Source organism: Gopherus evgoodei, chromosome 1 (assembly GCF_007399415.2).
Source record: "Gopherus evgoodei ecotype Sinaloan lineage chromosome 1, rGopEvg1_v1.p, whole genome shotgun sequence".
NCBI classification, from domain to species: domain Eukaryota; kingdom Metazoa; phylum Chordata; order Testudines; family Testudinidae; genus Gopherus; species Gopherus evgoodei.
In genome coordinates, this window is record NC_044322.1 from 2,847,530 (window position 1) to 2,863,456 (window position 15,927).

General features: G+C 48.8%; 3 protein-coding genes and 1 long non-coding RNA gene across 8 annotated transcripts in view; 2 read left to right on the top strand and 2 right to left on the bottom strand.

Annotated features, from left to right (window-relative positions):
• LOC115648454 (ecto-ADP-ribosyltransferase 5-like) overlaps window positions 1-6,870 on the top strand; it is a 42,150-nt gene extending 35,280 nt beyond the window's left edge. The window contains exon 5 of the mRNA XM_030556107.1: window positions 6,293-6,870. Within this exon, the coding sequence (XP_030411967.1) occupies window positions 6,293-6,417 (125 nt within the window). The 3' untranslated portion in view covers window positions 6,418-6,870. The remainder of the gene's footprint in view (window positions 1-6,292) is intronic.
• LOC115648395 (ecto-ADP-ribosyltransferase 5-like) overlaps window positions 1-15,927 on the bottom strand; it is a 19,544-nt gene continuing 3,617 nt past the window's right edge. For 2 of the 4 annotated variants that reach the window (XM_030555979.1, XM_030555988.1), the window contains exons 2-5: window positions 11,268-11,355; window positions 8,831-9,545; window positions 6,254-6,286; window positions 1-1,817 (exon numbers count right to left, since the gene is read on the bottom strand). In XM_030555979.1, the coding sequence (XP_030411839.1) occupies window positions 1,621-1,817; window positions 6,254-6,286; window positions 8,831-9,545; window positions 11,268-11,333 (1,011 nt within the window). In that variant the 5' untranslated portion in view covers window positions 11,334-11,355 and the 3' untranslated portion in view covers window positions 1-1,620. Of the gene's footprint in view, window positions 1,818-6,253; window positions 6,287-8,830; window positions 9,546-10,021; window positions 10,225-11,267; window positions 11,356-14,907; window positions 15,251-15,927 lie in introns of those variants that run through there. The other 2 variants (XM_030555961.1, XM_030555970.1) reach the window with 2 other exon arrangements.
• On the bottom strand, window positions 4,319-5,711 carry LOC115648463 (ecto-ADP-ribosyltransferase 3-like). Its single transcript, XM_030556129.1, is given in 1 exon segment — window positions 4,319-5,711. A coding segment is annotated over 1 exon segment (840 nt). The 5' UTR covers window positions 5,687-5,711; the 3' UTR covers window positions 4,319-4,846.
• The window catches only part of LOC115648470, a 15,957-nt gene continuing 11,391 nt past the window's right edge, over window positions 11,362-15,927 (top strand). The window contains exon 1 of one of the 2 annotated variants that reach the window (XR_003999565.1): window positions 11,362-11,548. This is a non-coding gene — a long non-coding RNA (uncharacterized LOC115648470). Of the gene's footprint in view, window positions 11,549-13,455; window positions 13,647-15,927 lie in introns of those variants that run through there. The other variant, XR_003999563.1, reaches the window with a different exon arrangement.

The following is a 15,927-nucleotide window of genomic DNA, read 5'->3' on the forward strand; positions in this document are numbered from 1 at the left end:
GATTTATGTCTAGTGACACCAACAACTCCCTCCTTTGAGAAAACTCAACAAACTTTTGGCTGAGTGTTCTCATATGCAGAGGATAAGAACAGATTTAGCTCATAGGTGTGGGGGTCGCTAGTTAGAGTTATTTGGGAAATACCAGGGGATCGGGGGGAGCAGAGTGAATTCAGGAGCATTTTACAGCATTCTATGAACACAAAAAGAACAACAAAGAGAAGGAGTACACAAAAGAGCAAAAACACTATACGCCGACCCCATGCACCTAAATCGGGCATCCAGGAGGTTAACCAACCCCATACCTCTTGGACTCCTGTACCGGTGTTATCAAGGGTAATATGGTGAAAGGCGGCAGCCTGCTTTCTAATAGCATGTATATCAGTTTCCACCTGCTGCTGTTGGTTTATAAACACACAACAGCTGGAGTTAACTAAGGCACAAACTCCACCCTGATTAGCAAGGAGTAATCTAGGGCCAAACGATTTTGTAAAACTGTCTGGGACAACTGAAATACTTCACCTTGGAGAGCCGATAAGGCATCTGCTGTGGAGTTTGCCATTATTTCCAAGGCAGCAGAAATATTTACAATAGCTTTTTCTAACTCATTTACTCCCAACGAAGGCAAAAACCAGCGGACAAAAGAATGAAAACCTGTAGGCCGACTGGCCAGGGGATTAACAGGAACATTCCGTCGGCTCCTCCAAACATGATTACGAACCTCGCCTTGGTTTAATGTTGGATGTATTGTGACAGCAGGGACCATAGCTCCCAGGGCACAAGAGCCCCACCAGTCAGCTGGGAGCGCTTTATAAGCCGTCTGATTACAAAGCCAATACCAGCCAGATCCCGTAGGGACCGGCCATGGGGCTCGACCACAGGTGGAGGAAGGGCTCAGGTAAACATGTTCTGAGTAATTGCACTCCACCATGGCATTGCCCGCAAAGATGGTATTGTCTCCCTTATCTCGTCAGTGGCATGCAGCATAGGGATCCTGAGGTACCATATGGATGGACCATGTCTGAACTGGGGGGTCCGGGCTGTAGTTGCAATCAGGAAACAGCTGATCTATAAGTGTGCCATTGAGTGAAAGGGAAACCTCCATAGTGGAATGCCCTGATCAGTATGGGTGGGAGTGTGTATGCAGACCCAATATGAGGATTGATTTACACCTTGAGCAACTGCATGAGTTAAATGCAAAAAACTATTATCTTCCCACTTTGCATGCTTTTGGGGGAACATAGGAATTAATAGCAGCAATATTATGGCAAACAGTAACAGGAGGGCAAACCCTGAACCTGAACCCATATTGGGCGGATTACTTTAGGCCCTCAAAATCTTAAGGCCTCAAATGCCCACAAAATAAGAAAGATTAAGAAGTACAACAACACGCAAATTAAAAACCAAAGGATCCAGGCCGACAGGTTAGGCCGGCCCTCTGAAAATGAACACAGCCAATGTTCAGTGTGTTCACAGGGAGTGCGCTGTGGCGGTTCAAAGGGATTGCAGGGCATTCCCCAGCACTCCTTATTGTGGCTTCAATAACAGCTTAAGTTCCCAAATCGTCACTGGAAGTTTTCTCAGCAGGCTGGATGGTCCACTGTTCAGGAGCTGGCACTACTTTCAGACGAGAGTAATGAATCCAGTTTTTGTGTCCCTCAACCTTTGCTGCTGTATGGGAAACCAGCAGGATGGTGTGTGGTTCTTTCCACTTCTCTTGGAGAGGCTCGTCCTTCCAGGCACGAACAAGCATGGAGTCGCCGGGCTGCAAGGAGTGGATTGGGACATCCAGCGGAAGAGGCTGGAAATCTTTGGTGTACCTGTGAAGAGAACAGAGAGCAGCAGATAAAGAGCACATGTACTGAGACAAGAAACCACACCCCATTTCCCACTCCCCTGCCAGAACCGGTGTACCGTTCATAGGCCATGCCCTTCCAAACATAATCTCAAAGGGACTGAACCCTAATCTGCCCTTAGGGAGAGCACGGACACGGAGTAAAACAAGGGGCAAAGCATCAGGCCACCGAAGAGAGGCCTCCTGGTAAACCTTTGAGAGATGTCGCTTGAGTGTCTGATTCATGCGTTCCACTACTCCACTGGCCTGCGGTCGCCATGGAGTGTGGAGCTTCCAGGGGATCTGTAAGACATCCGATATGTTCTGAACAAGTTTTGATGTGAAGTGGATTCCATTGTCAGATTCCATCCGCTGGGGGAGTCCAAATCGAGGAATAATCTCCTTGACAAATTTTAAGTCCACTGTTCTGGCCGTATTGTTTCGACATGGGAAGGCTTCGGGCCATCCGCTGAATCGATCCACTGAGACGAGAAGGTATTTGTACCCTTGAGTCCGGGGGAACTCAATAAAATCTATTTGCCACACCAGTCCCGGACCTGGGGTGGGTTCCAGAGTGGCTGGCGTCACTGACAGTCCTGGTCGTGGGTTATTCTTTTGGCAGACCAAACATTCAGCTTGTACCTGGGATGCTAGGGGTTTAAGTCCAGAGGTTAGAAAATATTTACTCATAAGCTGGGTAAGAGCCTCCCTCCCTGCATGAGTAGTTTGATGTAATTGCTGTAACACTGGTCGGATTAGGCTCTTAGGTAATAGAATTTTTCCCTCTGTGAAGTAGAGCCATCCCTCCTTTTCCTGCAGACCAAGCCTGTCGGTCAGGTTTCTTTCTTCCGGAGAGTACTGCGGGGCTGGGAGCTCCCCTACCGATGGGATAGGGGCATGCATATGGGCAGTCTCTGCCTCCAGTGGCTGCAAGGTAGCAGTAAGCTTGGCTTCCCTGTCTGCCCTAGCATTACCCCGGGCCACATCTTGATTTTCCCTTTGATGGGCCTTACAGTGCACCACTGCTACCTCTAAGGGGAGCTGTACAGCTTCTAGAAGCCGGAGGATCTGAGACCCATGCTTAACCAGGGAGCCTTAGGCTGTTAGCAGTCCTCTTTGCTTCCACAAACCAGCATGAGCATGTAATACTCCAAAAGCATATTTAGAGTCAGTAAAGATGTTGACTCGTTTTCCTTTTGACAGTTCAAGTGCACGGGTCAGGGCTACTAGTTCAGCAAGCTGAGCAGATGTCTCAGCAGGTAAACCCTCGACTTCCACGGTATCGTGGAGGGTCACAACAGCATAGCCCGCCCTCCTTTGTCCATCTACAACAGCACTACTGCCATCAGTGTACCACTCACACTCTGCATTCGGAAGTGGTTGGTCCTTTAAGTCTGGACAGCTGGAGTATTGGGCATCTATTACATCTAGACAGTCATGTTCCCGCTCTTCTGTCTGGTGCTGTGATCATTCAGCACAACAGCCTGTAGAGCCCCACACCCAGCTAGATTGCATGAATGCTCCCAGAGTCACTCCTGAATCCCCCCAGCTCTCAGCACTGTACCCAGGAATATACTGTCTTGCCCTGCTCAAGACAAGCAACAAGCAGTGCAGATTTATTAATTGGTTCACCACTTCTTCAATGGTGAGTGGACAGACACCAGCCTTTGCAAACCTCAGCACATTTGCAAAGAAACATAGGAACTGTCGGACTGGATCTAGCCTGGTATCGTGTCCCTGATTGAGGTGAGGCTAGGGGAAAGGGGATGGGGGGTAATAGGAGTCTATATAGGGAAGACCCAAAAATCGGGACTGTTCCTATAGGATCGGGACATCTGGTCACCCTAGCTGAGGTCCAGCTGTATTGGGAGGCTGCAAGATTCCCCAGGGGAGAATAACCTACACATACAGGAAATTACTTCCCCAACCCTGGCAGTTAGTGACTGCCTTTTGTCCTCAGGCCTAAGGGTTTATTGTCCTTTTATGTTACATAGGATAAACTATGTATTTTAACTGTAGAGATTCTAATTGTCTATATCAGTGGCTAATTTTTTAGCTCTGGAGTCGTGAACAGGTTGTGGCAGTGAGTCCCACAAGTTAACCCTGCATTTTCTATAACAGGGCATACCCTTTTACTACTTAAAATATGTTACCTTCAGTTTATTCTTGTTTTATGAGGAATGATAAATTATACACTGCCATTTTCCCTGTCTCATTTATTTTGTATATCTCCATATTTCTTTTCTTTTAGCTCAGTCATCCCAATCTTTCCCATAGAAAGCTCTCCAGACCTCTGATCATTTTCACCCCTTGTTTCTGAACCTTCTTCCCCTCCCCCACCCCCCCACCCCCCAGCACCAGCAGAGCCCCCAAGAACACCAGCGATTTAGTCTGGGGTATATAGTACAAGTCATGGACAGGTCAAGGGGCTGTGGATTTTTGTTTATTGCCTGTGACTTGCCTATGACTTTTACTAAAAAAAAAAAAAAAAAAGACTAAATCTTAGCCTTAGTTCTAATATCTCCACACTATTCTCCATCCCATCATTCCAGATGCATGGTAACATTTTGTTGCCTTATAAACCTAGCAGCACATTGAACAGAGGTTTTCACTGAGATTTGCACCAAACTCTCCACAGTGATGGCCAGCTCTGTCTGAGTTGATACAGCTCATTAACAATCCAGTCACACTGTTTCTCACAATGTGCGTTACCTTGAATGTGTGTCAGTGAATTTCACCTGATGTGTGTTGCCCATTCACCCAACTTGATTAGATCTCTCTGAAGTTCCTCACCATTGTCCCTAGTCCTGACTGTCCCAAATAATGTGCCATCTGCACACTAGGCCACTCGACTGCTCCCTTTTCCAAGTCTATGGATTTGCTGTGCTGTCTCTGAGGAGCCACAGCTGCTCTGCCAGGGCTCCTGTGGACTCTGTACGGGGTGTGTGTGTGTTGAAGACTCGCAGTCGTTTGGGACCTTCACCTGCCTTTCTAGTGCTCCCATTGCCATGATGTCTAGGCACCTACTTTCCTCAGTAAGTGCTTGGGACCTGATGTCCACCCACCCCAGCCCGAACCCTCTCTAGCAGCAAGAGTCATGGCAGCCTGTCTCCCCCAGCCCTGGTGGCAAGTCCCCATGTCAGTGTCCCTCTCCTCAGCTCTCCCCGAAGTGGGGTTTTCAAATTCACCACAGCAAATAGCCCCACACAAATATTTCTCGTGTTCAGCCCAGTACTCACCACCCAGGTATGCGCAGTTAAAATGGCTGCAGGTCCGGTTTGTGCTCCGGAGGATAAAGTGGTTATTCCCTTGTCCTTATGCCACATTGAATATTTCATGGACTGGGATTAATACTTCTTCTTGGTAAGAATGCTGTGATAAGTTCCTGATCTCAACACCAAAGCATGAGTGGATGGTGAAGAACGTGGTCTTGCCAAAACTTTCAGCCACATCTTTCCGAATAGATGAAGAGCTAAAGTATCCAAACCTGATGAGACCCGATCCCATGTACTGAGATTTAGTGCCCCGGTACAGCGTCATGTTATACATCACATTACACCCGTTTCTTAAGACCTGCAAAGCTCTTGTCAAATAATAATGAAAGGCTTTGAACTGGAAATTGGCCATGTAATCATGTAGAGATGTCCCAGTCTCTCTCACTGCCTTATTAAATGTAGTTGAAAAAGCATCACGGTTGTCTTCGGGTTTGTCTGTATAGGCTACTATGGCTATTCCATACTCATCCTTAATGTCGCTGCGGCGAGAATACTTTTTCACATCTGTCCATTTTTTGGCTGCATTTTTCCACACTCTGCTAAATGATGAGGATATTCTGATTAAAGGTCTTGAGAACATGACCTATGAAGGAAGGCTGAAGGAATTGGGTTTGTTTAGTTTGGAAAAGAGAAGACTGAGAGGGGACATGATAGCAGTTTTCAGATATCTAAAAGGGTGTCATCAGGAGGAGGGAGAAAACTTGTTCAGCTTAGCCTCCAATGATAGAACAAGAAGCAATGGGCTTAAACTGCAGCAAGGGAGATTTAGGTTGGACATTAGGAAAAAGTTCCTAACTGTCAGGGTAGTTAAACACTGGAATAGATTGCCTAGGGAAGTTGTGGAATCTCCATCGCTGGAGATATTTAAGAGTAAGTTAGATAAATGTCTATTAGGGATGGTCTAGACAGTATTTGGTCCTACCATGAGGGCAGGGGACTGGACTCGATGACCTCTCGAGGTCCCTTCCAGTCCTAGAGTCTATGAGTCTATGAGTCTATAAATAGACAGAACGTGCAGTTAACCCCACTTATTTCTCAACTGGTTTCATGTGACATGTTTGCCTGGTGGGGTTACTCTCTGCCCTGCACTTCAATACAGAGGGCAAGACATTTTCAAAACAATGAAAACAAAAATTCTCTTTCTTACCAGAGTGGTAAACACATGTTTGGGTCTTCTCTCCTACAGTACAAACAGAGAGAGTCAATGAAATGAGATCTGTCCAGTCAGAACTTTCAACTCCATTCTACTATTTCCAAAGAAACGTAGGAACCATCAGACTGGATCTAGCCTGGTATCCTGTCCCTGATTGAGGTCAGACCCATCTGTATCAGAAAGGTGCAAGAAACCCCAGTGGGGAAAAACATACACACAGAGGAAATTACTTCCCCCAATCCTGGCAGTTAGTGACTGTCTTTTGTCCCCAGGTCTAAAGATTTATTGCCCTTTTAAAAACAATTAGTTTATCCTATGTAACATAACTGTGGAGATTCTAACTGTCTATATCAATGGCTAATTCTTTTTTTTTTAATTTTTATTTTTTTTAAGTCTACTGAGCTCTTGGAGTCATGGAAATGTTGTGCAATGAGTTCCACAAGTTAACCCTGCATTTTGTACAACAGGGCACATACCCTTTTACTAGTTGAAATACATTGCCTTTGGTTTATTCTTGTTTTGAGAAAGTGGTAAATTATACGCTGCCATTTCCCCATCTCATTTATTGTTTTGTATATCTCCATCGTGTTTCCTTTTATGGCTTTTCTCTTAGCTCAATCATCCCAATCTCTCCCATAGAAACCTCTCCAGACCTCTGGTCATTTTCACTCCTTGTCTCTGAACTCTTTCTCCACCCCCACCTGCCCCAATAAATCTTTTAGAGCTCGGTGATCAGACCCAAACCTAGTATCCCAGGGAAGAGTGACCCTTGATTCATGTTCTAATTAATGCTGCGAGTCTGTCCCGGAGGTCATGGAAGTCACGGATTCTGTGACTTCTGCACCTGGTAGGTGCGACTGACCCCAGGGCCACCTGAGCAGTTCGGGAGGCTCCGGTGCCAGCCACACTGCCCTTCCCCCGCGGCACTGGTCCTGGGGCAGTGGGGCCACCCCCCGCCAGCAGCAGCAGTGACTGTTCCGGGCTGCCCCCTCCTCTCTTCCCCGCTCCCCCAGCACCAGTGGGAGGCCCAGAGGCCCTTCCCCCAGCAGGTGCCACAGAGCCCCTGAGAACACCCAACATTTAGTCTGGGGTATATGGTACAAGTCATGGACAGGTCCAGCAGCGTATTATCACCTAGGGTGGCAAATTTATAATAGCAGCATTTTTGTAATCGCTGAATCAGTGACACCGTGATTCTACCAATCATAGCGCGTATTGAAACCACCAATGACGGTGCGATGCCATTTAGTAAACATACTCGCAAGAATCCTAAACGTTAATAATATGACCGGAAGGAAGAAATTAAGTGGTTCTCAGTTTTGGATCCATGCGCAGTCCCACGCTGTAAGCAAAATTGCACTATACAGATGTGTGTTCTAGCGAGGGTCCGCTGTACTTGTCATTTTATTTATAATAACAACTTGTAAATGTTCAATTATTCTAATGATATTTAGATTCATTTTAGTTCAAATGAATTTGTAAAAAAACTAAAACAAGTTCGTATGGGGCTGGGAGTGGCAATTATTTCAGGGCCTAGGGTGGCAAAATCATTAATCCGCCAATTTTAAATCTTGAAATTTTGTTTCTAGCCTGTGACTTATCCATGACTTTTACTTAAAAAAAAACATGACTAGTTATTAATATCTTCACATTATTTTCCAGCCCATCATTCCAGGTGCATGGTAATGTTTTGTTTGCTTTATAGACTTTGCAGCACGTTGAACAGGGGTTTACATTGAGATTTGCACTGAAGTTGCCACAATGATGGCCAGGTCTCTTTCTGATTTGATACAGCTCATTAACAATCCAGTGAAATTATCTCTCACAATGTACGTTACCTTGAATGTGTGTCAGTGATTTTCACCTGAAGTTGCATTGCCCATTCACCCAACTTGGTTAGATAATAATATAATATATGGAGATATACCGATCTCATAGAACTGGAAGGGACCCCAAAAGGTCATCAAGTCCAGCCCCCTGCCTTTACTGGCAGGACCACATACTTATTTTGCCCCATATCCCTAAGTGGCCACCTCAAGGGCTGAATTCATAACCGTGGGTTTAGCAGGCCAGTGCTCAGACCACTGAGCTATCCCTCCCTCCTTCTTGCTGAAGTTCCTCACCATCATCCCTAGCCATGACTGCCCCAAATAATGTGTCATCTGCACACTAGGCCACTCCACTGCTCCCTTTTCCACAGCCTACGCATTTGCTGTGCCGTGTCTGAGGAGCCACAGCTGCTCAGCCAGGGCTCCTATGGACTCTGTACGGAGCATGTGTGTGTTGAAGACTCACAGTGATTTGGGACCTTCACCTGTCTTCCTAGTGTTCCCATCACCATGATGTCTAGGCACCTTCTCTTTCCTCAGTGAGTGCTTGGGACTCAGTGTCCACCCACCCCAGCTCGAGGCCTCTCTAACAGCAAGAGTCGTGGCAGTCTGTCTCCCCCAATCCTGGTGGCAAGCCCCATGTCAGTGTCCCTCTCATCAGCTCTCCCTGAAGTGGGGTTTTTAAATTCACCACAGCAAATAACCCCACACAAATATTTCTCGTGTTCAGCCCAGTACTCACCGCCCAGGTACGCGCAGTTAAAATGGCTGCAGGTCCGGTTTGTGCTCCGGAGGACAAAGCAGTTACTCCTTTGTCCTTGGGGCATGCTGAATATCTCATGGACTGGGATTAACACTTCTTCATCGGGAGGACTGTATGAGAAGTTCCAGATCTTCACACCAAAGCACGTTTGGATGGTGAAGAGTGTGGGCGTGGCGCTTAGGTTTTTAGTGCTATATCTCTCAGCCACTTCTTCTTTAATAGATGAAGAGGCAAAGTGTCCAAACCTGATGTGACCTGATCCTGTGTGCTGAAAACCGGCAGAAACCCCCCGGTACACTGTCATATTGTACATCACATCACACCTCCCTCGTAAGAGCTGTAAAGCTCTGGCCAAGTAATAATGAAAGGCTTTGAACTGGAAACTGGCCATGTAATGAGCTCGAGATGTCCCAGCCCCTCTCACTGCCGCATTCAACTCACTGTGAAAGTCATTGTCAGTATAGGCTACTATGGCTCTTCCATGCTCATCTTTAAAGCCTTTGGGGAGAGAAATTTCTTTTTTTACACATTCCCATTCTTTTTCTGCATTTTCCCACACTGTTCTAAACAGAGAGGACTTTGACTTTTCTTTCTTTAGCAGTTCAGGTGCAATTCCATCCATTTCTTCAGCACATCCTATATACTGGTCATCAAAAGCATCAGACATCATGCTCAGCTCCTCCTGACATTTTGCCTGGGACAATAAAGGAAACAGTCGGTCATGTTAGCATTTATGTTACAATAGCACCCAGAGGTCACACCCAGGATCAGGGCCCCATTGTGCTCGGCCCTGTACAAACAAACTGAGAGATGGCCTCTGCCCTTAGGGGCTTATCTCTAAATAGACAAGACAGAGGAAAGGGGGAGGAACATATAGGCTGAATCCTCAGTGTGCTGCATGGCAAATGTTATGTTCGGGAGGAGGGGACATACCCGAGGACCAGCGAGCCCTGTAATCATTGCAGATGCATGTTTAGTTTACTGGGGACTTTGTTAGTGTAACAGATATATTGTGTGCAGGTGGGAAGGGGGAGCTTAGGAAGAAAGGCAGGACAGGATACATTAATAGGGAAGACAAAGCCTGGGGAACAAGAGACATGGGAGGGGGCTAGGAGGGACTAAAATTCCAATCCAATCCCACGGGACTATCTAGAAACCACCCCTGTTTACCTCAGTGGGAATCAGCAGGTTGCCATCTCTGTATGCCATCCATGCACTGCATGCTCCAGGGCTGGCGGTGCCCATGGGAAGGTTCATCCAGGATACAACCCCCAAACGCACATGGAGGACAGCAACCCCGGACAGTACAAACCTCACACTGGTTAACCAGGGGTTGACAGGAGTCTGAGCCCCTTTAGGCTGTGGGGTGGCACCTGGAGGGTGTTACGCAAAGGTGGTGATCAAACCCAGCTGGAGATGTCCCCTCTTGGGCTAAATGCAGAGAGAGGCCTGCAGCCAGCACTGGAGGGCCCAGAGCCAGGAGGAGGCCTGGGAGGCTGGGGGCAGTGAAGCCTGTGACCAGAGGTGAGTTGCCTCAGACCAGGAGGAAGCCGGGGGCAGTGTTGGTAAAGTCTAGGGGGCATTTGGACTGGAGTTTGAGGGGCTGCAGGGAGAGGTGGAAGACCTCGGCAGTCCCTCTCCTGGCAGTAGAGAGCGGAGAGACCTGAGGGGAACAGGGAGGCTCCTGCAGTGTGAGGAAGAAGCCCAAGCAAGGCATAAATTGGTTTAATTTTGTTCTTTTGGTTTTGGATCCTATTGGGGGATTCCATGGGGGAGCCCTGTGAGCCCAGCCCTGAAGAAGGGTGAGCTGGGAGAGGCTGTGCGGGCGGGAAAATGACTGTGGTAGGCAGGGCCAGCTCCAGGCACCAGCTAAAGAAGCAGGTGCTTGGGGCGGCCAATACGAAGAGGCGGCACTCCGGCCGCTATTGGGGGGGCATGTCCAGGTCTTTGGCGACGGGTCCCTCAGTCCCTCTCAGAGCAAAGGACCTGTCGCCAAATTGCTGTGGAAGAGTGGAATGCCACGATCGCGCTGCCACGGCTTTTGGGTTGTTTTTTTTTGTTTTGCCGCTTGGGGGTAGGAAGATATCCAGGGAGGCAGAAGCAAGGAGTCTGATGGAGCAGAGCTTTGCTGCTGGTCAGAGGGTCCCTAGACTGGAACCAGTTTAGTGGGAGGGCCTGGGTTCCCCTACCAGCCACTGCCAAATGTGGCATGGGGCCCTGATGAGACAAACACCTGTCCAGGGTGGTCTCAGTGCTCTTGGTCTTCTCTCAGCAGGGGGGCTGTATCAGATGACCTCTCGAGGTCCCTTCCAGCCCTACACGTCTATGGGTCTAAGGCAGTACGGCTGCCTGCATAGCCTTGAGCAGAAACACAAGAAAACACAAAGTGCTTCACTGGCAAAGCTCAAGAGTTTACCTGAGGGATTCCCAGCCAGGTTTGAAGACAGAAGTATGTCCAGGGGATCAGCAGAGGCCTCAGCATTATTCCAACTTCCCCGGTGCAGCTGTAGGAGAATCCATCAGGAACATCAGGGAGATTTGAGGGGAAAGAACACATCAAATCAAACATCCTCCCCATTGTTTCACTGTGATCCGTTGTTCCACATTTAGTAACTGGGACTTCCCAGGCAGGAATTGCTATCTCACGGAGTGCAGCCCAGCCATAACAGATGTGGAATACAGTTGTCAGCTGGAGAGGTGGGGAGTAGTTGTGGGGAAATCCTGCTTTCACTTTCTAAAGGATTCTGGGGGGTGGAAATACTGTACCTAGTGCTGCTGTGTTTACTTGAAACTGCTGCTGCACAATACACAGAACCCGACAGACCTGGCAGGGTGAGCCCCCAAGAGAATGGGGCTAAAATAATGATATAACTGAACAGTTCAGTGCCTCACCCAAGTGCCTGGTCAAGTATTTGCTCAGCAACTAACTACCTTATACACTCTGCGCCTCACTGCTCAGTTCTGCCCCAGGGCTGACAGGGTGATCCACGACTCAGACATCAACCACCAGGCTGATCGTAGACCCCAAGGGAAGGAAGGGGGTGGGATGGGGAGGAGATGGAGTGGTGGGGAAGGGGCATGGAATGGGGAAGAGAAGGGGTTAGGGCAGGGATCGGCAACCTTTGGCACACGGCCCGCCAGGGTAAGCTCCCTGGTGGGCTGGGCCAGTTTGTTTACCTGCTGCACCTGCAGATTCAGCTGATTGTGGCTCCAGGCAAATGGGGGGCTGCAGGACGAGGGATGTGCTGGCCGCGGCTTCTCGCAGCCCCCATTGGCCTGGAGTGTCAAACCACAGCCAGTGGAAGCCACAATCGGCCTAATCTGTGGACGCGGCAAGTAAACAAACTGGCCCGGCCTGCCAGGGGGCTTACCCTGGTGGGCCATGTGCCAAAAGTTACCGATCCCTGGGTTAGGGGAAATGGGGGCCCAGCATTTGGATCCCCTTGGCAGCAGCTGGGGCTTCCCTGTTAAGCAGGCCCATCAGACCCTCACCCTGACAAGCCCCACCCCCCCTGCATCTGTACCACTCTGATGAGCCCCCCCAGACACCCTTCCCACTGATCCCCAACCGCCTACACCTAGATCCCCACCCAAATGAACCCTGTAGATAAATCTCTGTATTAAGCATCTTCACATAACTTTCATATGATTTTCTATTATACCTCTCTATTTAACCTTGTATTAAGCCTATCCATATATAACCTCTAACTTTCATATGACTTTGTATTATGCCTCTTCATATAACCCTGTATTAAGCTATTTTGATACAACTTTGTATCAAGTCCTTTGATATAGGAACTTTGTATCAGATCCCTATGTAGAAAACTTTGTGTTAAGAACTGGTATAATGTTATAGCCCCTAAGGATAGTTAAAGTAGAAGAAAAATATCTTTTTGCTTGGAGTAGAATAAGATCTCTTCCCCCTGCCCCTTAATCAGTTGCCCTGTTGAATGAATGAGGTATGCATGAGCAAGGTGTGGAAGGCAAGCACCTCCAGACAGCTAGTTGGGGAGGGGATGGAAGCCAGACCCAAGGACAATCAAACTTGTTAAGTGGGCTCACTAAAGAAGAGCAGACATATTGACGGCCTCGGGGAGGGATGGGGGGGTTAGATTCAAGCACCTTCTTTTGGAAACGCCCTCTTTGAACAGAACCTTCTTTTGGAAACAATCTCTTTGAATAGTATTCAGACAACACCCAGAAGGAAGCGGCACAAACAGGGCTGGATCCAGATACCAGCCTATCAAGCACATGCTTGGGACGGCATCTTGGGACGGGGCGGCACTTGGGGTTTGTTTTTGTTTTTTTTTGGTTCGGCCGGGCGGCGCTGGGGGGAGGCGGGGCTTGGGAGGCGTGGTACCATGCTGGGGGGGCAGGGACTTGGGCGGCACGGCACTCAGCTGGGGCGGGCTTCAGCGGCACAGCGCTCGGGGAGGCGGGGACTTGGGTGGCGCAGTGTGGTGCTCGGGAAGGGCGGGGGACTTGGGCGGCGCGAAGCAACGCTCGTGGGGTGGGGACTTGGGCGACGCGACTCTTGGGGGGGCGGCGCTCTTTGTTTTCGCTTGGGGCGGCAAAAATGTTAGAGCCGGCCCTGAGCACAAAGGCCCAACAGACACAGATTTTGAATCTGGTATAGATTTGCATGAGAGGGAAGCTGCTATAAATGTGAAGTGTCTTGCAGAGGACCCTGGGTCTTGTCAGCATCGGAGCATTGATCCAGACAGGCAGAAGCCCAGCTCCACCTCTCCCCTATCTAACTCATCTGGCCAGTGAAGTTAAAGGGAGCAACTAGTTGGTAACAACAACAAGACAGAGTGTTTTTGTGCGTGTGTATGTGAGTGCAGGAGTGAAATATAGATCATATGCATATGATACAGTGTTGATTGATGCATGTATTACCAATGAATGTGGCGTTTGCCTTATTCCCCCTGAAAAGATGCTGTGCAGTACTTTAAGTACAAGAACCCCACCTCCCCTGCACCTAGACTCTTCCCCACCCCCCGCTGAGCTCCAACCACTTTCACTTGGTCCCCCCTTCAGACTCCCATTGCCCCTGCACCTGACACCTCCCTGTGCATCCAGATCCCCCACTGAGCTGCCTGCACCCAGACTTCCCCCCACAGAACCCTCTTACCCCACACACAGAACCCTTTTACTCCCATCTGGATACCCCGACACTAAGTCCCTCTGCACTTGGATCCTGCTGCCGGGCTAAGCCTCCCTGTCCACATCTGGTGTGCCTGGAGCAAAAGGGACAGAGCCCCAGGGTGTTTCTGTTGCGGGGTCAGGTTCAGTTTCACTGGCAAGTCCCCGTCCCAGGGGGGTGGGGGAAGCTGCAGGGTATTCTCCCATCTCAGTGGCCTGTGCTCCCCACTGCCATGGTGGAGCTTCCACATTTATTTATTATTTAAAGAAAATCAGAATTCTAAAATATTATGCACAGAATTTGTTGCAGAATTCCCTCAGGAATATGGGGCACTGTACAGCTGTGATGGTGGGACTGTGAAGGGGGTGCTGGACTGTAGGAGATCTGTGGATGGGGGAGCTGGGCAGGGGGTATGGTGTGCAGGGTGCTGTGTTATGTCAGCAGGAGGGGTCTCTAGGCAGGGGGGTCTGGATATAGGGATCTGTGGGGGAAGTCTCTGGGTGAGGGGACACTGGTATAAGGGCAGGGCACTGGGCCTGGGGGCAGTGTGGAAGGGGCATGCTGGCAGCACAGGGCTGGGCGGACCAGTGTGCGTCTACCAGTGTGGGGTTTGTAAACAGTGCCCTTGTGCTGGGCTGAGTGGGGCCACTCCTGCTGCGCTGCATCTCATTGCTCCCAACCGGCCTCTCACTCTGCTGACCGCCTCCCATCACATGCCCTATTTCCCCAATGGGGGCCCACAAATATGCTTGGCACCGGGCCCATAAAAAGTTAATCCAGCCCTGCAGCGACCAAAGCAGATTTGTAACACTGGCTAAACCACAGTCCAACCTGCTGTCTAGAGATGAATGCAGCACAAGCGTCTGCAATGAGGTTACTGAGGAGTAAGAATTTAAAGCTGTTACTATACCTGACTTCCCCGAGTGGCTGCGATTCCCTGGCAGGCTGCTGACCCAAGCAAGAGATGGCTGCAAACTAAATACTACAGCTGCAAATGTTTATACCACAGGAAACCGCCTGCCTTTAGCTAAGAAAGCTCCCTGTTGCCTTTCACTTTCAGAATTAATGGAATTGTTTTAGCAATAAGGGGTTGAGCTAAATCCCACTGAAGCCAGTGGAAAGACTCTCATTGATTTCAATGGGCTTTGGATCAGGCCTACACAGACTCGAAAGGTTACTATGAGCTAGACCAGAGGTAGGCAACCTATGGCATGTGTGCCAAAGGCAGCGCGCAAGCTGATTTTCAGTGGCACTCACACTGCCCGGGTCCTGGCTACTGGTCCAGTCGGCTCTGCATTTTAATTTAATCTTAAATGAAGCTTCTTAAACATTTTAAAAACCTTATTTACTTTACATACAACAATAGTTTAGTTATATATTATAGACTTAGAGAAAAAGACCTTCTAAAAACATTAAAATGCATGACTGGCACACGAAACCTTAAATTAGAGTGAATAAATGAAGACTCGGCACAGCACTTCTGAAAGGTTGCTGACCCCTGAGCTAGGGCAAGGGCTCCTGAGTATTCCCAATATCACCTGTTTCCAAACGTATCCACAAAACTATCCCCTTTATCCTGTGAATCCTGTTCAAGGATTCTTTATCTCCCTGAGCCAGATGTTAAAGCCAAGTAAAGACTCCAAACACTCTGGTATTTTAGGGGCAACAGGTTACTTAAAAACCAAGGAAAACAACATTTAAGTGGGGGAATGGTTCTGCTATTGTGGGGAACTTTCCTGGCTTATACACTGCCCTGGTGAAGTGGGCTAGAGAAAGGATCTGAGTCTTCACTCCCACTCCCTTTACCCAGAGGCCTCCCTGACCTTGAGGACGCCCCTTCCACCCTTCCTGTGGGGCAGAGTCCTCATAACCCTGACAAGGCTGGGCCCAGGATTCCTGGGAGGCTCAAACACCAGTCTTGGCACGGTCA